The 24,173-nt window shown below is 38.1% G+C and overlaps 1 protein-coding gene across 1 annotated transcript in view; it reads left to right on the plus strand.

The window, feature by feature from the left end:
• Positions 1-24,173, plus strand: part of BBS7 (Bardet-Biedl syndrome 7) — a 43,170-nt gene that overhangs the window by 9,945 nt on the left and 9,052 nt on the right. The window contains exons 7-16 of the mRNA XM_030564261.1: positions 920-1,036; positions 2,231-2,361; positions 4,089-4,173; positions 6,664-6,766; positions 9,145-9,337; positions 12,609-12,683; position 13,028; positions 15,797-15,861; positions 20,625-20,764; positions 21,756-21,920. Coding sequence (XP_030420121.1) covers positions 920-1,036; positions 2,231-2,361; positions 4,089-4,173; positions 6,664-6,766; positions 9,145-9,337; positions 12,609-12,683; position 13,028; positions 15,797-15,861; positions 20,625-20,764; positions 21,756-21,920 — 1,075 coding nt within the window. The remainder of the gene's footprint in view (positions 1-919; positions 1,037-2,230; positions 2,362-4,088; positions 4,174-6,663; positions 6,767-9,144; positions 9,338-12,608; positions 12,684-13,027; positions 13,029-15,796; positions 15,862-20,624; positions 20,765-21,755; positions 21,921-24,173) is intronic.

Consider the following 24,173-nt stretch of genomic DNA (forward strand, 5'->3'; position numbering starts at 1 on the left):
TCCAGCTTAACCCCAAGGGTAGATGCAGTTATGTCAACAGAAGAGTGCTTATGTCAATGCAGCTAACGTTCAGGGATGTGGTGGTCTACACCAGTGAAAAACCCCTTTTGCAGTGTAGGCTGCGTCTACGCTATGGGGTTATCCCAGCATACCTATGCTGACATAGTCTCTGTAGGGTAGACACAACCTTAAAAGTTTAAAATTGTTTAGCCAGCCCTTTTGCGATCTGTCACCTGAATTTAGCACCATAGGTCAAAAAACTTAACGAATGGTTCTAATCCGGCTCCTAATCCATTTTCTTTCAGTCAGGCCATTTGAAAGTAGCACTGTGATGGCAGCAGCTGGTTTGGGAGGGAAGAATAAGTTTCCCTTTTAAATCCCACTTAGCAGAAGCTGGATTCTATAGCCTTTATCCAGGGAGGTGAATGAGTGAGGTAGTTTTGTTTAGTTTTGTCTTTTTGAAGACCTCTCCATAAACCATCTAATGGGGGTGGGGAAGAGGAATGGGAGGGAAGTACTTGTCTTGCTAGTCTTTTCAGAAGCTGGGAAAAATATCCTTACTTTAATGTCTTCAGTATTTGTATCATTGATGTCCTGCTCCTTTTAAATTAACAGCTATTGAGTTGAGTGAGAGATGCACGCATGTAAGAACAGGAATGAACAAATTATTAAAACACCAATAGTTCTCAAGATGTTTGAGTGTCCATCTCCTGAAGTACTAGCCTTGTTTCTACCACTATGTTTTGAAAAAGTCTGGTAACGCTGTTGCAGAACATGAATTTGAATATTTTGTGATTCACACATTACATTCTGAAGGAAAAGGTTAAAGAAAAGACTTAAGTCCTTAAAATATTTGAATAGTTTAAAACCTAATAAATAGATGTAAAAAATAGAACCAATCTAGTTCCTATATGCTTAGGTGATTCTGGAGAAGAACTTCTGTTTGGAACATCTGATGGAAAAGTTGGTCTCATTCAGGTTTCAAGTGCATCTCCGGTACATAAGTGGGAAATCAGAAATGAGAAGAAGAGAGGAGGTATGTATCTTGGTAATATTTCCAGATCACTGGCATTCCATTATACAGCAGGCTGTATGAAATAAAGTTATTAGTAAATTTCTTATACTTATGGGCATTTTTTTGTGTTGTGGTAAATTTTTTTGAAGATACATCACAGTTTTGCCTGTATATTACAGTAACTTGAGTACTCTGTTTCCTTGCTCCTGATCTCTTGCTGAAGAAGTTTAATATTTTGAACTAACTGAGGAAGTTTTTATCTTGTTTTTGTTTTTTTCTTATTCTTCATGCAGGTTATTTCCGGTTCTTATTTAGTATGCTTTTGTTTACTATTTTAAGGTGACCTTTTAAAAAATAAGCTCCTTTAAATTATTTTATATATATAATTTGACTGTCTGCTGTAGTGGTGGTTGTACTTTTAAATCCAAACATGAAAATCATATTTTTCCAAACCTGTGTCATTTTGAATTCTTCCCACAGCACAGGTTATCACTATCCCTGTGTAATATTGTTTTTTGTCGCTTCGTACCAGCTTTCAGTCTGAGGATTGGCCAAGGCTCTTTTTGACGCTCTGCTATTCTCTAATTGGCCAAAAATTATTGCTTGGATTTCCAGAACATTGATTCCCTTTTATGTTTAGTATGCTGGCTCTGCAGCAATCTCAGGTGGTGGTCCTCTGAAAAGGGAAGGACCATGAATAGAAAGAATCCAGTTATCTCGCATGCCTGTAGAGCATGCTGCTATGTTCATTCTTTTGTCACTCAAAAATATTTTTAGTAAACTTCTTAGTATGATGTCATTTTTCAAATATGAGTAGTGATTTTGATTTTGGGTGACTGAGAGATGCTTTAAAGGGGCCTGAATCTTAGATTTGGTTTTGGGTTCTTTACAATTGATTTCTATTGAGTCTCTTTATTTCTGTGCTTTGCACTGGAATATAGTTCTGTTTTTTAACCTACTTAGTCCAGTACATTGATTCTGATAACAAAGTGATGAAGTCACTCATTTTACTCAGAAGCCAGAAATGACATTAATAAAACCTTACAAACTTACCAAGAATGCTCTGTCAATTTGTTTTTTTAAGACTACTAATATATTCTAATGCACTATAATACCTTTTTTATGGGCTACTTTGCAGATCATTCATTGAGAGACAAAAGATGAAATGCGCAGTGAGTTTGTTGTTCATAAGAGGTTTTTTAAATATATTTACAGGTATCTTATGTATTGATAACTTTGACATTCTGGGTGATGGAGTTAAAGAATTACTTGTTGGCCGAGATGATGGAATGTTAGAAATCTATAACTTCGACAGCACAAATGAGCCTGTCCTTCGATATGATCATGTAAGCGCATCACAAGAAATGCACTCTTCACAGGGCATATTTTAAACTTATTTGCTTTAAATTAGAAAATAAATGAATTATTATTTGTTTAATTTCTTAATTTTTATTTGTAACTATATTTAGGGCACTACCAAATTCACAGCCTACCAAAAACACATCACGGACTGTGAAATCTGATCTCCCTGTGAAATCTGGCACCCATCCGGGGGCTCCTACCCTCCGCAGGCCTCCAGTTGCTAGTCCTAGCCGGGGATGGGGAGGGAAGAGATTTTCTCTTCCACTGAAGGGGCCACTCCTGAGGTGGGTTAGACATACCTCCGGAATCTGCCCCAGCTGAAGGAAGCTCTGCGGCTCTAGCTGTCAGCCCCGGGCTGCAGGAAGCTCCATGGCTCCACTTGGGTGGGAGACTGCTGGGAAAACTGAAATATGGTAACCCACTTCTCCATACCTTTCGACCCTCACTTTTGTGCTGCTGCTGATGGGGGTGCTGGCTTTAGAGCTGGCTGCCCAGCTCTCTGACTGTCCAGCTCCGAAGGCTGCATCCCTGCCAACAGCAGGGCAGAAGTAAGGGTAGCAATCCCACAGCCCCCCTATAATAGCTTTATGACTTCTCTCACCCCCTGACCGCCTTTTGGGTCAGGCCCCTTACCATTACATCTGAAAATGTGCCATTGACTAATTTTAAAACCCTGTGGCCGTGAAGTTGACCAAAATGGACTGTGAATTTGGTAGGGCTCTAACTATATTGTTACACAGCTAAATCAGTGGTATGCCATAGATATGTATTTGCACGGTCTTCCTTGCCCTTTGGTCATTATTCAACATTTTATATAAATTTATTTATTTAAACGGTCTGCAGCCGTTCTATCTGCACGATATAGCCATATTCTTATATGCTGTCAAAGAGTGTTTAAAAGGTGGTTTGTTCAGTGCTGTACTTCATTTTATTTTTAGGCACACTGCATAATAGCAATTACAGAAACGGCCAAGGGCTTACCAAAACTGTTATGAATTCAAAAATGTGATTTGTATTTAAAAATGTTATGCTTCCATGTAATGGTAGAAACCCCAATACAAAAGGAATATGCTAATATATGAGAACCAGAAAGTGAAACAGGCCAGTCAATTTGAATGAAATGCTAAAATTAAACAGCACAAATGGTAAAAATACATTTTGAAAGTTCTCTCTTTTTTTTTTTTTTTTTTCATTATTTAAGAAGGTGTTACTAACTCGGGTTAGTAAAACAATCTAAACAAAACAACAGCCAACCAAACAAAAACCACCCCCAGAACTTTAAAATATATTGATTTTTCCCCCCTCTTAAATAAACAAGTAACTCTTTAAAGTCTATACTTTCTGGTATAGCTGTATTTATTACTAATTGTTTAAAATAGTGGATTTAATTCAGTCATCTTCTTTCCTTCCAGCACATTCTGGTAATTACTGTTTGAAAATTAGACTGTGCATCAAGGTTTTACTTTATAAACCAGTTCCTAATATATCTTTCAAGGTACATATATAGTAGAACCAAAAATATATGTGCTGAAACACAATAACAGGTAATGAAGTATTCCTTATACTTTTGAGGTGTTGTGCATCTGAATAGATTTTCTGCACTACAGTTAAAGAAGGGGAAGTGTTTGTTTTTTTTCTTCTTTAAACAGCATTCATATAAAATGAATAAAATAATGTATCTCCTGAGTGCTCGTCTGTTTTTATTTTTTAGGCCTTGTCAGAGAGCATCACATCTATCCAGGGTGGCTGTGTAGGAAAGGATGGGTATGATGAAATCTTAGCATCCACATATTCAGGTAAATTGTCTATTAAATACTTGAAATAATTTTGGCTATTGGTATTATAATGGTTAAGCAAACTGTGCTGTTAATGGAGCTGGAATTTTATTAATACAGTGTAATTTGTTCTGGTTACAAAAGAATAGTATTCTGGCACAAAATTCTCTGCTTTTAAAATACTTCTAAGTGTGGGAAACATTTTATTGTATATACATCTCTACCTTGATACAACACTGTCCTCAGGAGCCAAAAAATCTTACCGCTTTATAGGTGAAACTGCGTTATATCGAACTTGCTTTGATCTGCTGGAGTGCGCTGCTTTACCGCCTTATATCTGAATTCGTATTGTATCGCGTTGTGTTATATTGGGGTAGCAGTGTATGTTAAATTGCATTACAACCCTGTGATTTTTCACTTTATATCTCACTATAGTATACTACAGCAATTAGTTATTGTCAGGTACAGGCAGCTGTATAACAGTGATGAGTACGTTAGAGATGTTTAGATTTTATACATGATGGGATTGTTTACAGTTTCATAATGTTGTAATTGTGAATATCTTTTTTTGGTTCTTTGTCTTTTCTGTGTCCCTTTTAGTCATGAATATGCATCTTGCTCGGTGTCTCAACAGCTTTGTTTTGCTTCTTTTGCCTTTTCAGTAGTGCTGAACTTTTGGAGCTGTCAAAGCAGCCACTTTTGAGAAATTAGAAAACAAGATTACCCTTCGTAAGGAGGCTTATGTAGACTTGAAGTCTTCAGTAGACCCTCAGTAGCACTGTTCTGTCCGTGAGGGACATCTAGTAAGAAAAGTGTTGTATGTGTTTTGTTCGATAGTTTAAAGCAATAAAAGCTCACTTTTTAAAAATTATTGTTGGGTTTCAAACCTGATTTGCTGAAATCCAAGTTTTAATTATGTTAATCTTTATAGTAGGTTTTAGACTGAATCAATGGCAAATGTTTACTTTGTGTGTACAGTGCAGTCTGCAGAAGGCTAACGGGCTGTGGGGCAGATTCTCATCTGGTGTAAATTGTTAGCTTCATTGCCTTAGTAGTTATGAGCTATTACAGTTTATACCAGCTGAGGAGCTGCGTGCGATTTCTCACTGTCTGTGATAAGGTTACTGTAAAGATCACAGAAGCTATAAGAGGATTTTCTGAGCAAGGTGGAGGAAGGAAAATATCTAGCTGTGGGCTTCCTAAGGTAAACTGCAGTAGGAGTGCAAAGTACATTAGACTCATAGACTTTAAGGTCAGAAGGGACCATTATGATCATCTAGTCTGACCTCCTGTACAGTGCAGGTTTGATGGATCACAAAAATAATGTTTAGAGCAGCAAGTGATAGATTTGAATTTGGCACTGTAGCATTTTTTTATTTTATGTATTTTCTGCCTTTTTTATGCATAGTCCTTGACTGAGGCTTTTTGTTGTTTGAAAAATGGCTGAGAGGTTTGAGATGCTCATTAATAACAACCTTTTGCTATGTTGCTCCTAAGGCCTTGTCTACACTAAAGAGAGGTTGATCTAAGCTACGCAATTTGAGTTACGTGAACAGCGTAATGCAAATTGACATAGCTTAGATCTATTTACTGGGGGATCCACACTATGCAGTGTTGACTGGAGACGCTCTCCCGTCAACTCCCCTGACTCTTCTCAATCAGGTGGAGTACAGGAGTTGACAGGAGAGTGATCGGCAGTCGATTTAGAGGGTCTTAACTAGACCCACTAAATCGACCGCCAACGCATCAATCGCTGCAGCGTCGATCCTTCGGTAAGTGTAGGCAAGCCCTAAGTAGCTATTGCTGGTATGGGGAGTATCGACAATTCACAGTAGGGAAAGTATTCCCAGGGGAAATTTTGCTCATAAGCAGCATTTGCAATTACAAGGTGTTGCTGCAAACAAGCATCTACTGTACTGGATGTGTACATTAGTTTTCATGGTACATTTTGTAACAATACTGTGTCACTATTCCCCCTTTACAGGGGCTGAAATCATTGAAAAGGTCTAGAAACCATTCAAATCCACATAAACATAGTTGGGGTGTCAAGACAAAGCCAAATCAAGTGCCGTGGTGAAATGAAGCAAAACACTACTGATTTAAAAGAGATATTGAAACAGATGTATACGTTCCTATGCTGAGCCACATACTTGGTCCATTATACAACATTTTACTGCATTTTTATCCTTAAAAACAAACTATCTGTGGTGTCATAGGAACCTCTGTTAGAGGATCAACATTAAGTAATACAACAATTAATTAGCACATTATTAGCACTTTTCATCAGATCTCAAAATTGCTCAACTCTGAAAATCCGTGCCCAACCCCATTGTTCTGAATCGGTATCAAAACTGGGAATAGAGCCCACACCTTGACTGCCTGTCTTCTGGACAACTCTGCCTCTTATGTTCTACAGTGTTAAGGCAGTGTGGCTCAGTTAGGACTTTTCAAATGCTTTCTTGTTTGTACTTTATAAGGAATATTTCATAGTTCTTTGTATGTTTCTTTCAGGATGGGTGACAGGACTGACTACAGAGCCTGTCCATAGGGAAGGCGGACCTGGTGAAGAACTAAAGATAAGCCAAGAGATGCAGAACAAGATTTCATCCTTAAGGTAGCTTAAATAAAGGAAAATTGTAAAGAAGGCTAAGTCTAAAATGTGACCTATGTTTAAAACTGTGGTGATCTGGGGGAATAATCCCCTGGAAATGAAAGTAATGCTATCAGCCTTTGATGCATACTTTTGTGTTACCCCTGGAACTACCAAAACGGCTAGAAATTTGTAAAGGTGAAAATATGTATGGTATTTACAGTGTGTTTATTTTTTGCATCTGGCATAACATATAGAGAGAGACAGTGGGTGAGATAATATCTTTTATTGGACTGACTTCTGTTGCTGAGAGAGACAAGCTTTAGCGCAGGGGTTCTCAAACTGGGGGTCGGGACACCTCAGGAGGTTGTGAGGTTATTACATGGGGAGGAGGTTGTGAGCTGTCAGCTTCTACCCCAAACCGTGCTTTCCCTCCAACATTTATAATGGTGTTAAATATATTTAAAAGTATTTTTAATTGATTGGGGGGATCACACTCAGAGGCTTGCTATGTGAAAGGGGTCACCAGTACAAAAGTTTGAAAACCACTGATTTAGAGCTACAGAGAGTTCTTCTTCAGGTCTGGGCTAGGTACTGAGAGTGTCACAGCTAAATACAAGATGGAATAGGTAGTTTAGCACCTATTCTAAGGACCGTTCAAGGTGAAGTGGCCTGTTGCTCTGGAGTTATAGGACAAAAAGGAGGGTTAGTGGGTTACAGATTGTTGTAATAAACCATAAATCCAGTGTTTTCCTTAAAGCCATGATTCTTAGTGTCTAGCAAAGTTATGAATTTAAGTGCCCAGGCTCATCTTTTGAAAGTGTTGTGCAAGTTTCCTTTGAGGATGAGGGCTGATAGGTCAGATAGGAATGATCGCCTTCTGTTTTGTCTTTTATTGTTTTCTTGTATGTGAGCTCATTCAAGAGAACAGTAATTGGTTTCATCCACATACTTGTTATGGGGCATTTAGTGCACTGGCTGAGGTACACCACATGCTGTTATATGCATGTGTAGGACCCAGGGATCTTGAAAGATGTGTTGATGGGAGGTTGTTGATCATTTTAGCAGTGGAGATCGGGCTGCAGGTTTTGCATCAGTTTTTCTGGCAGGGTCTGGTGCCACTTTGAGTTGATGTGTTCTGGTTTGTGGGGAGCTTGTATCTGATGATGAGGTTGGGGGGTTGTTTGAAGGCCAGAAGAGGGAGTTCTCTTCCCACAACATCACTGCATAGCACATTGTATAGTCAGTTTCACTCTTCTTTGATTTGCTTTCACATTGTCCTACTACACTACCTGGCTGCAGTGACAGTTTGTCTTTTTTGCATATTCTGAAAAAATGGTTTGGGCCTGTTTATCTAACTTTGGAACATGTCACAGCAATGTTATACAGTAGAATTTTGTAACTTTACTTACAATGTTGCCATACATATTTTACCAGGACAGTAATGTTCAGCAGATTATGAGTTCTCAAATGATACCTCACAAGGCATACTTTGTACAACATTTATCATAGTTTTGTAAAAAGGAAGAACATAGGGATATTGTCTGTCACAACATACCCTTCAATTAATTTAACTATCAGGGTAAGTTAATCACAGCCACCCACCTAAAACAATAGGGGGTATGAAACTACCCAGAAGTTTTGGACTGACTGGGCAGGGAGCCTTTGAGTCTTTACTTGGATAAGGGGTGTGCGTGTGTGCGTGCATGTGTGTAAGAAAGGACAGAATAAGAAAGGACAGAGTAAGAAAGCCAAACAGTAGCCTGTAAACACAGTGCAACCCTGAAGAAACCTAGAGAGAGATTTGGGTCAAGGTTGCTGGCTGTACAAAGTTTTGGCTTGTAAGCTACAAAACGGCTTCTTTTGATTTTGGTCCCTCCTGCATTCAGAGAAGCAGGATTTTGTACATTCCTTGTAAATAACAGTGGAGTCTGGTGATTTCTTGTTTAAGTTCTACTCCCAAGTGGGACATCCCTAAGGCCCCAAACTTTGAGTAGCTGCGTAGATCCAAAAGCAGTAACAATATTTCACGTGTTATCAAAGGAGGATACTGAATATTAATATGTAGTGGTCATTGAGATTTCACATCAGGAGTTTATTGTTGGAGGAAATTTTGTCCTCCTTCCTATATCCTCTTGAAATCTCTCTACTCTTAAAAAGAAAAATATATTGTAACATGTGCATTTCCTTATTTTGTAATTTAGATGATGTTTGGAAAAAAAATGCTTTGCCATATGATACCTGTGGAAGGGTGGTTGGTGACTATATTCCTTTTTGTCCTATCTGGAAAAAAATAAGGAAGAGTCACTTTACAGAAACAGTGGATTGAGTTTCTAGGGCAGCTTTGTGAAAAAGTTACCTTCAGAATTTTATTTTTACATCTGACAGTTTTTCTTTCTTAGGAATGAGTTGGAACATTTACAGATAAAGGTATTGCAAGAACGTGAAAAATACCAGCAGTCTTCTCGGTCCAGTACTGCTCTTTCAGCAGTACCTGCATTTAGTGTGAATGACAAGTTTACATTAAATAAGGATGACGCCAGCTACAGTCTTATCTTAGAGGTGCAGACAGCAATAGATAATGTCTTGGTACAGGTGAGTGATGTTTTAAGACCTAGAATCTAACAAAAATGTATGACTTTAAAACTAAACAATGAAGAAAATTGTAACATTTGTTTTTTGATCCAGAACACTGTTAGCTGGTTGTTGCTTACTGAATTAATATATTTTTTTTAATTTGACAAGTTCAATTTTAAAGGACTTCTTTAATGCTAAAAGCCTCTTTCAGTTTGTTTTAATACTGGTTCAGAACCACATTGAAATACAGGCTTTATAAATATCTAAATTATTATAAGACAGAACTGCAGTTTGTATCTTATTGAAAAAAATATTGTTTTGTAAACTTTCCATGTGCTCTTAAAGAATAGCTGGAATTTAAACACTTTTTTTAATGTAATGGAAGATTATATTTTTATACTAAAATAAAACTCAGACATATGGCATACATTTATCAGCAGGCTGATGTGGAACTTCTGGGTTTACTCTTGAGCTTCACTTGTTTTAATAAGTGTAGCAAATATAATAAAAAATATTGTTCAGAATCTTGAATGTGGTGTTCGTACTGAATTGTGATACGCTGGTGTTCTGTAGGTCACTTTGGTGTCCTAGGTACTGACCAAGTTGCATTAGAACATTATAGGTCACAATCCTACGATATGATCTGCTTGGGTTGGCCTCCTGGCATTTGGCAGGGTTGTAACGGTCCATCAACCTGGATTAGATCACAGGATGCAATCCTAGTTTGTAAAAGCATGAATTTGAAGTATGACTGTGGTGAGGCTAGACTTCCTTCCAAAAGGAGGCCCAGTTTGTCAAAGGAAAACGAAAACAAGGTTTGTTTGTGTTCTGGTCTTCTCTCTTTTTCTCAGGCACTTGGCAAAAGTAGAATCTTCTGTTGCTCTTGGAATACTCTATGGGTGAAATGCTGGCCTTGTTGAAGTCAGTAGCAAAACTCCTATTAATGTCAGTAGGACTGGGATTTCACCTTGTAACTGGTTCTGCTTTTGCTGAGTCTTCAGTGGAAATGATTCCTCTAAATTTAAAAATCTAATTTGTTTTAGAACATTCTTATCAAAATACACCTTTCCTTTTTTAAAAAATCATTACTTGAGGTGAGGTTCCCTTGTAATATTTACTGTTCCTGCAAGTGTGGAGGATGGTAGGATGTAATTATGTAGAAGAAAATCTGATTTGTACATAGCTGTTTCTAAATATTTTTCCCATCTACAACCATCTTAAATTAGCAGAGAGTCCTGTGGCACCTTATAGACTAACAGATGTATTGGAGCATGAGCTTTCGTGGGTGAATACATGCATCCGACGAAGTGGGTATTCACCCACGAAAGCTCATGCTCCAATACATCTGTTAGTCTATAAGATACCACAGGACTCTTTGCTGCTTTTACAGATCCAGACTAACATGGCTACCCCTCTGATACTTGACATCTTAATTAGTTATTCCTTCTATCACATCAGCTGGAGTGAACGTTATCTTTAACAGTTTAAGGAGTAGATACCAAGATAACTAGCTTTGAGGCATATACAGGGAGAAAAATTTATAAAGTGTTTGCTAAGGGGAAGTTGAATATAGGTAAGCTGGCCAGGTTTTTAAAAAAAAACATACACAAATGATATGACATTTTTTCATTGGTGTCTGGTGGAAACATCTTCTTTGATGATAGGTTGACTCATCAAGTGGAGCCTAATTTGCTGAATGTTGTCTGCACTTTAATGGCACCTCTGAATCAGGGCTGGTCTACACTATACACTTACACTGACATAGCTATGTCTGTTAGCACTGTAGAAAATCCACAGCACTGAAAGACGTAGCTATGTCACCCTAACTTCCGGTATAAACAGCGCTAGGTCAACAGAAGAATTCTTCCATCAACCTAGCTACTGCCTTTCAGGGAGGAGGATTACCTACACCAGTGAGAGGGTTCTCCTACTGGCTTAGGTAGTGTCTACACTGAAGCACTACACTGGCACAGCTGCAGCTGTGCTGCCGTAGTGTTTTTAGTGTAGAGATAGTCTCAGTTGCATCATGACTAAACGCTAAACTTAATTGATTTATATTTGAATTTAATGCAGAGGTTAGCGTTTGTCTACATTATAGGGACTACACTAGCATAGCTATGTTGGCATAACCCCACAGTGTAGATGCGATCTACACTGAAAGGCTACATCTACACTTAAAATGCTACAGTGGCATAGCTGCTGCGGAGCAGCAGTGTCCCTGTATTACTTCAGCATAGACACTCACTACAGTTTGAGGGATTCTCCTGTCACTGTAGTTATTCCACCTCCCCAAGAGATGGTAGCTAAGTTGACAGAAGAATTCTTCTGTCGATCTCGCACTGTCTATACTGGGGCTAGGTTGGCATAGCTACATATCTCTGGGTGTTGATTTTTTACACACCTGAGAAAAATAGCTATGCTTATGTAAGTTTTCAGTGTAGACCAGTCCTGAGCAGTTTTCTATCAACCTAGCTCCCTCTTAAACTGAGGTAACGGTAGGCCTAGTTATGTCAGTTGGGGTATGGATCTTTCACACCCCTGACTGACATAGCTATGTTGACCTAAGTTTTAAGTGTAAACCAGCTTTAGAGTTCTAAAGTACAGAATACACTGGACAGTGCAACAATGCTGTTGTTCCATTGGAAGCAGTGGGATATTGTTCCTCACAGAATTGTATATGGAGCTACAAAAATAGCATTTCAACCAGAGGACATCAAGTAATTTAAAGAAACCATAATACTGTAAAGCCTTTTCATTCCTGTATCAAAATACTGGCTGTTCTAACTTCAAAGCAGGTGAAACAAATCTAGAGCAAAAAAATTAATTGTGTCCAACTTTTAAAAAGTATTTTAAAAAGTAAAAAGGCAGTTTATGCAGATCTATTCTGATACTTTATTTCCAAATGAGATTTAGTAGTCTGTGTATTAGAGAGAGGCATCCCAGTCATGAAATTAATGCATTTGCTATTTTATTTATCTTTTCAAATGTATACATCTTACATTAGCTAATATTAGAACAAATCTCCAGTTACAAGATGAAGTTTAAAACATCACAAATAAGATAGACTTAGAAGATAAATATCTCCAAAATGTCCTGGGATTTCAATTTAACAAATATGCTAAACATCTATTTACTCTTTTACCTTTCTCAAATTAAGATTATCAAACAATTATATTGCATCTTCCTCACTAATATAATTTTTTATAATTAGAGGATATATACACTAGAAACTATTCAGAAGTTTATGCTTTTTTTTTTCCCCACCTCTTCCCTTAAATGTTCTGCACAGAGTGATGTCCCAATAGACCTACTGGATGTGGATAAAAATTCTGCTGTTGTTAGTTTTAGTGGCTGTGATTCTGAAGTAAGTAGCACAGAAAGGTAAAGATATAAGTTAATGGTCATACTTGTATAGAGACTACTGGATGAAAGCTGTTAACAGCTATGTATTAGGATTTGGATTTGTAGATTCATACTTTAAAATCCTAGGAGTTAGAATGATTTATTTTATGGCTGAAACTGAATAAAATGTTGGGAGGGAGGAAATTTGGGAAAATCTAGTTTTGCAGGTAGTATAATAGACATCAACTTTTGGTCCAGTATATTTCTTTACTGAAAGTTATTAGGCAGAGAGCATTAAATTTATACAGGCGATTCGCATCATACACAAGGGTTAGGTTCTGAAGTCAGTGCTTAAGGGGAAAATAGCGTATAGTCAAAATTACCCTTGATAATCCCTTAAATCACCCATAAAGTACAGTACTGTATACTGTACATGGTTTTGTGTATACAACCCTGTACAGTAACATGTATAAATGTATAATAGTAATGTAGAGTATATAATAGAGTACATATGCAAAATATAATTTTACAATACTGTATTTTTAATTACAGGGGGTAATTACAGGGGGTCGTAGGGGCTTGATGTCGATCCAGGACACAGAGGTGTCAGAGAGCTTTGGTGACTGAGAGAAAGTCATAGACGAAGTGGTTAGCTCTGGTTCAGCTTGAGAAGTTGATTGCTTAGGCTCATCTGCTGCTGGTTGTTTTTCTTTGAAAAACATGGTGATCGGCAACTGTTGCTGTTGTCTCTTGAGCTGCTCGAACATTTCTTGATATAGTCTCAAATAGTCCATAACACAATGTGTGATTTTAAGGCTTCGTTCCATAGAGAGATCATATTCAGAAATTAAATCATTAAAGTGTTTTGCTGCTTGGAACACTTCAGCACATTTATGAAGATTCCAACTTGCTGGCTCTTCCTGTTCGTCGTCGTCATCTTCATCTTCTGTAGACGATTTTATCAGTTCCTCTAACTCTTCGTTAGTCAATGTTTCTCTATGGCTCTCAATTAATTCTTCAATTTCTTCCTCAAGGATGTCAACGAAGCCTTCACCACCCACTTGCCTGGCCTCCTGAACAATGCATTTCACTTCGTTGTCGATGGTCGGGAAACCCTTAAAATCATTTACACATTCCTTCCATAGGTTTCGCCAACATGCATTGACTGTTTCAGGCTTGATTGCATCTATTGCCTGTTTAATAGAAGTGATGCAGTCAGCAACGTTGAAGTCTTCCAACACTCCATCACATTATGATTGGGATCAGCATCCATAGCGCTACGTATCCATCTGTGAGAACGTAAGCCTTGTGTTCGTGGCCTTGGAACAGCTAATCATGCCTTGGTCGAGAGGATGGAGGTGGTATTGGATGGGGGGAGAGACTATTTCAGCGTTGTTATGTGCAAACCAGAGTGCCGCAGGGTGGCCAGGAGCGTTGTCTACGATCAGCAACACTTTAAAGTCAAGTCCTTTCTCTTCGAGGTACCACTTGATCTCTGGAATGAAACACTTGTGAAACCAATCCAGAAATAATGCTGCCGTCACCCAAGCCTGTTTATGTGATTGCCAGATCACAGGCAGGAGATTTTTGTTCTTGCCTTTTAGGGCCTGGGGATTTGCAGCCCTGTAGAGCAAGCCTGGCTTTAAATGCCCAGCCGCATTGCCTCAAAACAATACAGTCACACGGTCTTTAGCTGCTTTGAAGCCTGGGGCTTGTCTTTCTGATTTCGAAATGTAAGTGCGGTGGGGCATTTTTTTCCAGAAGAGCCCAGTCTCGTCAGCATTAAAAACTTGTTCCAGAAGATAGCTGTTTTCTTCTACGATTTTCTTTGTTTGGGGTAGGCTTTTGCTGCCTCTTCATTGGCAGATGCAGCTTCCCCAGTAGTCTGCATGTTTTTGAGGTTGAAGCGGTTCCTAAAACTGTTAAGCCAACTTTGGCTGGCTTTGAATTTCTTCTCATCAGAAGTCTGTCCCTCTTCAATAGGAGGTTTGAACAACACGTAGAGGCTAAGAGCCTTTTCTCGCAACGTATTGCCATCGATAGGCATGCGTTTACGGTTCATGTCTTCCAGCCATAAGTGTTAATGCCTTTTCAGTCTTCACTAAAGTCTTATCACGCACCTGGTTCGTCACCTTAGCAGTTATTGGAGCACATGATGCCATGGCTTGATGAATTTCTCTCTCTCAAATCTTGATGGCACGATGCTACATTCGTTGCAGCCATATTTATGCATCACGTTGGAGACCGACATACTGTCTCTCAGTAAGTCCAACACAGCCAGTTTTTCCTCCAGCATTGGAACAGATCTCTTCTTTTTTCAGTTGAGCACCAGATGAAGTAGTTGGCTTGCATTAATTAAAGGCGCATATGATGCGATTCGCCTGTACTTACTATATATCTTTAAAATGTAAAATTGGTATCATGGAAACGCTATATTCCAGATATTCTCATGTTTGACTAAATACATTATTTTTACAGATACTGTTTTCTTAAAAAATAATTTTAGAAATGAAATTAGCATTATGAAGATCTTTTGAAGTCTCTCTTTTTTTTCACAATTGTCGTCTTAATATTTTTGGTTTGTTAGTGACTAATTTGGCACATCAAAGGTTTATCCTTAAGATTACATAAATTAACTGCTCGCTTTGAGTTTCTTAATCATTCTGTGTGATCATTACTATGGCTAATGTTGGTTTAGCCTACAGTGTGTTTTCTGACTAATTTTTCTTTGCATAATTAGAATAATTTAGCTTGTCAGATCCTGGGCTGAGTCAGTATGAGGGAAACTGGTAGATCATTATATCTTTTAAGTTTGCAGAATGGAGTTTTCAGATATATTTTTCTTTTCAGTTTTAACAAAGAGTTCAATAGATTTCATATTTGTTGTCTTTATAGAGAGAGCTGCTATTTATTAATACAATATGGGGTGAAATTCTGGCCCTACTGAAGTCCATGGCAGTTCTGCCATGGACTTCAGTGGAAGCAGGATTTCACTTGTGTTTACTTTTCGTGTAACCGTTTTTCATAGATAGCTAAAACTGTCACTATGCTACTAAAGTTTTGATGAAAAACTTCTATAAATTCAGAAATATTTATTTTTTATTTATTTGGTTTTTCATTTTGAATTGTTCACAGCCAACAGCAACTTTCTCCTTGCCACTTACCGATGCCAAGCAAATACTACTAGACTGGAGCTTAAGGTAAAGATGCTACAAAATATTTCTTGTACTTTTCAAAAATGTGTTTTATCTAGAAATGTAAATAAGTATGCTTTTGTGCACACAGGTTGAATGAGTGGGTTGAATATGTTAACTTGAGCAAACTGACTAGTCCAGCGATTCTTATATGGTAGTCTTCAGACCACTGGTTGCTCACTGAGAAATTTTTGGTCACTTGCATGATGCTGATGAGAACTCCTGCTTTATAGCTACTTGTACAAATATTCACCTTGGATGCCTCTAAAAGAGAAGTGGAGTGGTGAGGGAGAGAAAGCATAGCATCCTTGCTTAAGGACTTCTGATTTTGAGAAAAAAAAGAGGAGTCAAAAAATCACCAATGAGTTTAGAAACGGAGACTTTCTCCGAGTAACTTCAAAAAGGATGAAGCAAGGAGAGAAGTGCAAGGAAATAGAAGTTAGAAACAAGAAGGGGAGAATGTTTCAGATTTTGGAATAGAAATTAATTCAATTTTAAAGCTTGACTATATATTTACAAACTTGTAAAATCAAATGCATAGTTTGATTTTTTTTTTAATCTTAAACCATTCATAGAATTATAGAAATGTAAGACTAGAAGAAATGTCAAGAGGTAACCTAGTCCAGCCCTCTGCATTGAGGCAGGACCAAGGAAACATAGATCATCCCTGAGCGGTGTTTGTCTAATCCAGGGGTCGGCATCCTTTCAGAAGTGGTGTGCCGAGTCTTCATTTATTCACTCTAATTTAAGGTTTTGCATGCCAGTAATACATTTTAACATTTTTAGAAGGTCTCTTTCTATAAGTCTATAATATATAACTCAACTAGTGTTGTATTTAAAGTAAATAAGGTTTTTAAAATGTTTAAATGAAGCTTCTTAAAACTAAATTAAAATGCAGAACCCCCGGACCAGTGGCCAGGACCTGGGCAGTGTGAGTGCCACTAAAAATCAGCTCGCGTGCCGCCTTCTGCACCTGTGCAATAGGTTGCCTACCCCGGTCTAATCTATTCTTCAGAAATCTCCATGATGGGGTTTCCACAAACTCCTTCAGTGTTCCAGAGCTTAGCTACCCTTTTCCTAATATCTGACTGAAATCTCCCTTGCTGCATATTAAGCCAATTACTTCTTGCTCTACATGGAGAACAGTTGATCATTGTCCTCTTAATAACAACTTTAACATACTTCAAGACTTTTGTTGGGTTCCCATTTAGTTGTCTTGTCTCAAGACTAAACGTGACCAGTTTTTTCAACTTATCTTCATAGTTGAGGTTTTCTTTCATCATTTTTTGTTGCTTTCCTCTTGTCACTCTCTAGTTTGTCCACATCTTTTCTGAAGTGTGACGTTCAGAATTAGACACCGTACTCCAGTTGCGGCCTCACCAATGCCAAGCAAAGTGGGACAGTTACCTCCTGTGTCTGGCATATGGCACTCCTGTTAATTCACCCCAGAAAGACACTAGCCTTTTTCACAAGTGCATCACATTGTTGACTCGTAGTCAATTTGTAATGCAAATCTGTGAATATCCACTTCAAATCTGCGGATCTCCACAGACAGTGTTTGTGGATAACAGATTGGATGCGGATACAAATTTTGAATCCGCCCAGGGCTCTAACTATAACCACTAGTTTCTTTTTAGAAGTACCACCACCTGGACAATTATTCTCCATGTTGTATTTCTGCATTTGATTTTTCTTTAAGTGTAGTACCTTGCACTCAGCTTTATTAAATTTCATCTTGTTGAATTCAGACCAATTCTCCAATTTGTCAAGGTCATTTTGAATTCTAATCCTGTCCTCCAGAGTGCTTGCAACCCCTTCCAGCTTGGTGTTGTGCAATTTTTTATAAGTATACTCTCCATTATCCAAGCCATTAATGAAAAGATTGAATAGTGGCAGACACCCCACCCCCCACAACCCCACTAGATACATCTCCCAGTTTGATAATGAACCACAGACAACTACTCTGTGTATGTTTTTTTCAACCAGTGGTGCACCCACTTTATAGTAGTTTAATCTAGACCACATTTCCCTAGTTTACTTAAGAGAATGTCATGTAGGACAATGTCAAAAGTGTCACTAAAAGCAAGAAAAAGATCATATGCTTAACTTGAAGGTGAATAGCCTCATCAGTGGGACTACTGACCTGCTGCTTATGTGCTCAGTGATCTGGGAAATTCACAAAGTTCTGTAGCTGCCACGGGAAAGATGAGAGCTCACAGATAAGATGATGTTCAGGAGAAGAGATGATCTATAAGGCAGTCACTTATTCTTTAGTCTTTTTCTTGACAGAATTACTCACCATTGCAGCCTTGTAAGTTTAATATTTATTTACAATTTTTCTGTTTGAGATTCAAAGCAAAAAGTATTTATCTTTAGTGATTTTTTTAAGTGTACATTACAGAGTTTTTAAAATATTTTTAGTGAGGAGACAACACTGACCTAGCTGATGATAAACTAGACTGGAATTCAAAAGACCTGGCTTCTATTCTCAGCTGTACTATAGGCCTTCTGGGTGATCTTGGATAAGTCACTTCCCCTGTGCCTCATTTTCCCCATCAGTAAAATGGAGATAATGTTATGGCTCGCCTTTTGTAAAGTGCCTTGCTATTTGATGAAAAGAACTATACAAAGAGCTGGGTGTTATTGTTGTATTATAAAACAAAATATATTAACTGACTGCATTTACAAATTAAGAATAGAGATTTCTACACCACAATTAAAGGATTTATATATTTGCTACCTCCTTACTAATGTTCCAGCACACATTTATGTCAAATGTGGATTCTAACCTGTTAGCTAGATGTCATCAATATATTTTAATTATCATTGATATCACTCTTAGATTCTGATGTGATGTATCTATTCTGTTTTATATAAATTCTTATACTACTCATATTATTGTAATATATAACCACCTTCCATGAGTGCATTAAGTGACATGACTGTCACATGTAATTTGTTCTTTTTCATTCACACATGGGGGCCAGGGAAAGAATTTTATATGTGAAGTATAGTGGTTTTTTTGTTTAAATGTACACACTGCTATGAGTTTGTAAGAAAGGCACATTCTAAGAAGTGCACCTTGCACTTGGAGTGGAAGATCGTGAGGATTGTGTTAGTGCTTGGTTCTGGTGTGAGTTCATTCCACCGTCTTGAACTGGCCCCCAAGCGAGTTTTGTCTCCTGCACAGATGAGCGTTACTCTTACAACAGAAACATCAGTTGTACCTGAGGAGCGGAGTTTCTGAATTGCTATTCTTAAATTATCTTCTCTTTTGCCACATATTCTAATATAATTACTTGACAGTCCTTTCCTCTGTCCTTTTGAAGATATTTTTTGTTTTTTCTTCTAATAAACACCATGGGCTGGATCCTATCCTTCTAAGGAAGCTTTCTGCCACTCCATTGGTGCAACACTGCCCTAAAAATGACCACAAGAGGACCTCCCCTGCGTAAAGAGAATCTTTGTATTCAAGCAGAGATGGCTCTAGGGATTTTGCCGCCCCAAGCACGGCAGGCAAGCTGCCTCCGGCGGTTTGACTGCGGAGGGTTCGCTGGTTCCACGGCTTCTTCTTCCACCAAAATCGCAGGACCAGCGGACCCTCTGCAGGCATGCCTGCGGGAGGTCCACCGAAGCCACGGGACCAGTGGACCCTCCGGAGGCAGCCTGCCTGCTGCCCTCCTGGCGCTGGCAGAGCGCCCCCCGTGGCTTGCCGCACCAAGCACGTGCTTGGCGTGCTGGGGCCTGGAGCCGCCCCTGTATTCAAGTACTTCTATGGCTTTTGTCACAATATCTGACTGCTTGTGAGGCACTCAGTTTTGGATTTTGGGACTGGAGTCAAAGCCCATTTAAGTCAATGGGAGTCTATCTATTGACTTCAGTGGGTTGTGGATTGGCTCTTTTATCCTCACAATATCCATGTACCTCAGTACTCCCCCTGTAACAGGGTAAGTTCCTTGTAACTTTGTGCAAGTCATTTAAGCATGTGCCTGAGCTTGGAGTTAAACCAGGGTTTCCTGAATGCGGGTCTAATGTGCCAGCCAGTATGCCATCCTTCATTCAGATGGTATAAAGCCATCTTAGTAGTACCTTATGCCTTGCTCCACCCTTGTGGCCTGCGAAGGGGCAGTGGATAGTATATCCCTGTACCTTGGCAATTCCATTGGAACTGCTGACACTGGTACACGTTAGAGCAATCTAGACAACAAATTAAAGTATACAGGACTGGGTTGATGTATAGTGAGGTTTGGGATGGGGGTGAGTGCAAAAATGGCTCAAACCCTGTTTTGCACACTCCACTTTTCTTAGTGTTCCCTAACTACAGCTGAAGATATAGACCCATATCTTTTTTTAAAATCTTGTTTTAGGGGAGCTGAAGGATTTTGCTTGTTGTGAAGAGGTGGGTGCTATTGAGGTGGTCATTTTGGAGTAGTTTTAAGTATAGAATGACATGTCTTATGTCATTATCTTACATAGCATAAATTCTGTAAGAACTTGTACAGTAACTCCAAAGGATTAGGAGTGGCTGGACAAAGTCTTTGGGCAGTCAGAATCAAAGCAAATAGATTTTCTTTTCCTCTGTAATAAATCTGTGCCAATTCTAGCAGTTTCTTATTGAATGCTGTTCCATCTAGTTTCAAAAAGTTAGATTTGCCCCTTTTATAGGAGTACTATTAATTACTTAGTTACTGTAGTTTAAAAAAGAAAAAAAAATTAATTCTGGTAAATTCATTATTTTTTTCCTCTCCTCTTTACGTTTATTGATGTAGATTCGATCAATTGAAGGCCAGTATGGGACATTGCAAGCATATGTAACACCAAGAATTCAACCGAAAACCTGCCAACTTTGTCAATATCAGATTAAACCACTTTCACTTCATCAAAGAACTCACTTTATTGATCATGACAGGTATTTACAAAGAAAGAGCAATACTTCTTCAAAAATAGGTTCAATCCAATTGAAACTGAGTTGACTGCATAACCTGCAGTAATCATTTTAGCAGCTGATTGTAATACTCAACATCGCAAGTCTTTTCTAGGGTGGTTATTTTTTTTTTTATTTTTTTATTTTTTTAAAACAAATAGTGCCCTCCCCTATCTAGCTGAGCCCAAAAACTGGTCCAGGTTTCTTGTTTGCCTTTTATTCCTCTGTTGTGAGGCTGCCGTTTTATCCCGTTATACTTAATCTCTCTGTTATTGCATTCTTTTTAAAAGGACTGTAGGAAAGTAGAATCCCAGTGAACTAGACCAAATGCGTTTACTCCTTCTTGATTCATTTGCTTGAGATGCTAATGGGAAAGGTTTCCTATTCTTTCCATTATGACTATTTCACATGTATTACCTCTACAAAGTACTTGCATATCTCTGGTTTAGAGAACAGGAGACTCAGGAGAGTGTTTGTTTCTAATACTCTGATTTTCTGCACTGTCAGTTGATCACCCCAACCACAGCCTGCTTTGGTTTTTAAAATGCAAAACAAGTAACCTAGAAAAACAATTTGCCAGTTTATGATGTTCTTGCCTAGTTGTGACTCATCTGGATTGAGAATATTCAAATAAGAAGTGTGTCTCTCTCTCTCTCTCTCACACACACACACACACACACACACACACACACACACACTCTCTCTCTCTCTCTCTCTCTCTCTCTCTTGTGTTGAATTCATCAGAGAATACTACTGAATTCTGATTGCAGTTTTCAGAATATATATCAGTGTGCAGGAAGCCTGAATTAGTTAGGACTTTGCTAGAAGTCAGTGAAAACTCATGTTTGAGGCTTAAAGGGCAGAAGACATACCATATGAAAAATAAAATTTGTCTTCAATTGCATGGCTATTGCAGAATCAGTACTGCTCATAAATAACTAATTCCCATCTTCTTTCTGTATTCAAAATACTATAGACCCATGAACACGCTGATGCTCAAAGGCCACTTCAGTTTTGCTGAAATTCACTCCTGGGTTGTGTTTTGCTTGCCTGAAGTTCCAGAAAAAACTCCAATAGACGATAGTGTTACTTTCTACTTTCAGAACACCTTCCTGGATACACAGCTTGAAAGTACTTACAGGTAAAATCAAGTATGATTGCTGAAGCATGTTTGGGTTAAAATAGAGCTAAATTGTTCCCTAAATAAGCTTTTTTATGGAGGGGGACTGCAATCAGAGTTTTCATCTGGTTGTTTATTTTAGGGCTGGGGGAAAAAAACAGTTTGCATTCCTCCACCCTGTGAAACAAGAAAAGAATTCAGCCCCTGAAATCTGAGGATCTTGGGAGAGTTGCCAGAAGCCAGAGCAATCTGTTAGATGCAATATACCTTGGCAATGCTTCCTTGAAGACGTAGCTTGTTTCCTGTTAAGATGTATTATAGCAGACAATAATTTTTGCCCTGTTTGTCACCCAGTCCTTGTGAAATCCTCATGGAGAGGACAGGGTGAATAATTCCATATGTCCAGGATTATCAAAATATCCTGCCATGGAACAGAGTCTTCTCTTTTCCATATCTTCACCCTAGATGTGTCCATTCTGAATACCAGCCTCAATCAAATCCTACAGTGCTTATTCAGGCAAACTTCCTTTCAAGTCAATGAGAACTTTACTTACACGAGGACTGTCAGATTTGATCCTTAGTACGTATTATGCAGTAATTAGATGATCCTTCAAAATGTAGTATTTTTTAAGGATGAGATAATTGAGCATTGCTAAACAAGGAAGCCTTAATGTATTTGGCTTTGTAACTTGTGTCTTTAGCAAACTGTTTGCTGTGAGAGAGACAAATTCAGTGTTCCTTTTTTGCAAATGTAAGTGCCTGCCTAACAAGTATAGCAAAACTATCTTAGCGCACATGCTGGTTTGTAACTTTATTTTTTTTCCTTTTTCAGTAAAGGAAGCTAAATCACTAGAGAGTTCCTCTCTCCCTCTCTGTTACAAGTAAAATATGCTCTAATCATTATTGTTTTAATGGGAGTTTAATCTTCCTAAGAAAAAAGCATGTGATAAAGCCTCAAGCTGAAAAAAATCATCCTCTTTCTGCAGCTTCCATTACAGAAATGTTTATTTTCAGTGTTAGGAATGATATTCTCTGTTATCTTTAAATGAATCTGTGTGCTGCTTCAGCTAGCAGATATCGTTTTGCTTTATAATCAACTTGTAAAAGCTGGAAACATTAATTACTATTACTCTAATTATATAGATTCCAACTTGATCTTGGATTACAATAAGAAATGCTTATAAATTAATGTGAGAAAGTCAAAACACTTTCTACTCTTTCATGTAAAGTGAGACTGATATTGGGCAATGTTCCCTCTAATTTTTGACAGACTGCGTGCACAAAACATTTCTTCTGTGCAAATTTTTGAAGCAGAGTTCGGATTTGTGCACCATGAGGCAAATGTGCCGAAGCAAGGAACATGCTTATACATTTAAAAAGTTTTTTAATTTGTAATTTGTGATAATAGTTTTACACCATGTTATTTTATAAATGTCATTTTTAAATACTTAGAAAAAGGAAATTTAACCATTTTTCATGAAACAGAAGTTAGCTGTAAGCATTACGCTTTATGATCTTTTTTATAGACAATCATGAGCGTATATCGAGTACATATTAATCATGATCATTATCAGTCCATAGGCTTCTGCCCATTGGTGTCCACCCTCACCTTTCATTCTATACACATGTCCGAAAAGATTGATAAACATATAATAAAGACAATTTAATAAGTATCCATCCATCCAGGTTTAAATGAAGCTGCTGTTCTTTTATGCTTTAGACCTCTGGACAGTGACATTTTGGGATTGATTTTTTTTTACCAGATTAGTTTATTTAAAACTAATATTTTTATTATATGGCTAATATTTCAATGCGCTTAACATTGTGACTTGACAAAAGGGCAAACGGGAGATCATTCAGATCAGGATACCGGAAGTTTGTGCATAGCAAAAAAAAGCCTCAAAAAAAAATGCGGGAAAATGATAAATGTATGAAGTCCAATGCCTTTGAAAGATTTCAATCATGAAAACAACACTTACTTTGTTCATTTCTGGGAAATCTTTGCAGTTCCTTAGCAACTGTGGCCAGGCATTTTGACTTATTTGCACACAGCCAAATGAACAGACTACAAGATGTGTGGGTCCCAACGGTCCCGACATGATCAACGTTCCACATTTGAAATGCTGGCGGGGAGGGGTATGAATGATTGATTGCCCTCCTTTCCCTTTCCCCCCCTTGCCAGCTAGTAGAATCTGGCTTTGTTGATAGATGGCGGGTGAACAATGTCAAAAGTCGCCTGGAATTGATATTTTGGCCTGGCTCCAATGTAGTTCT

The sequence above is a fragment of the Gopherus evgoodei genome, chromosome 5 (genome assembly GCF_007399415.2).
Source record: "Gopherus evgoodei ecotype Sinaloan lineage chromosome 5, rGopEvg1_v1.p, whole genome shotgun sequence".
NCBI lineage: Eukaryota > Metazoa > Chordata > Testudines > Testudinidae > Gopherus > Gopherus evgoodei.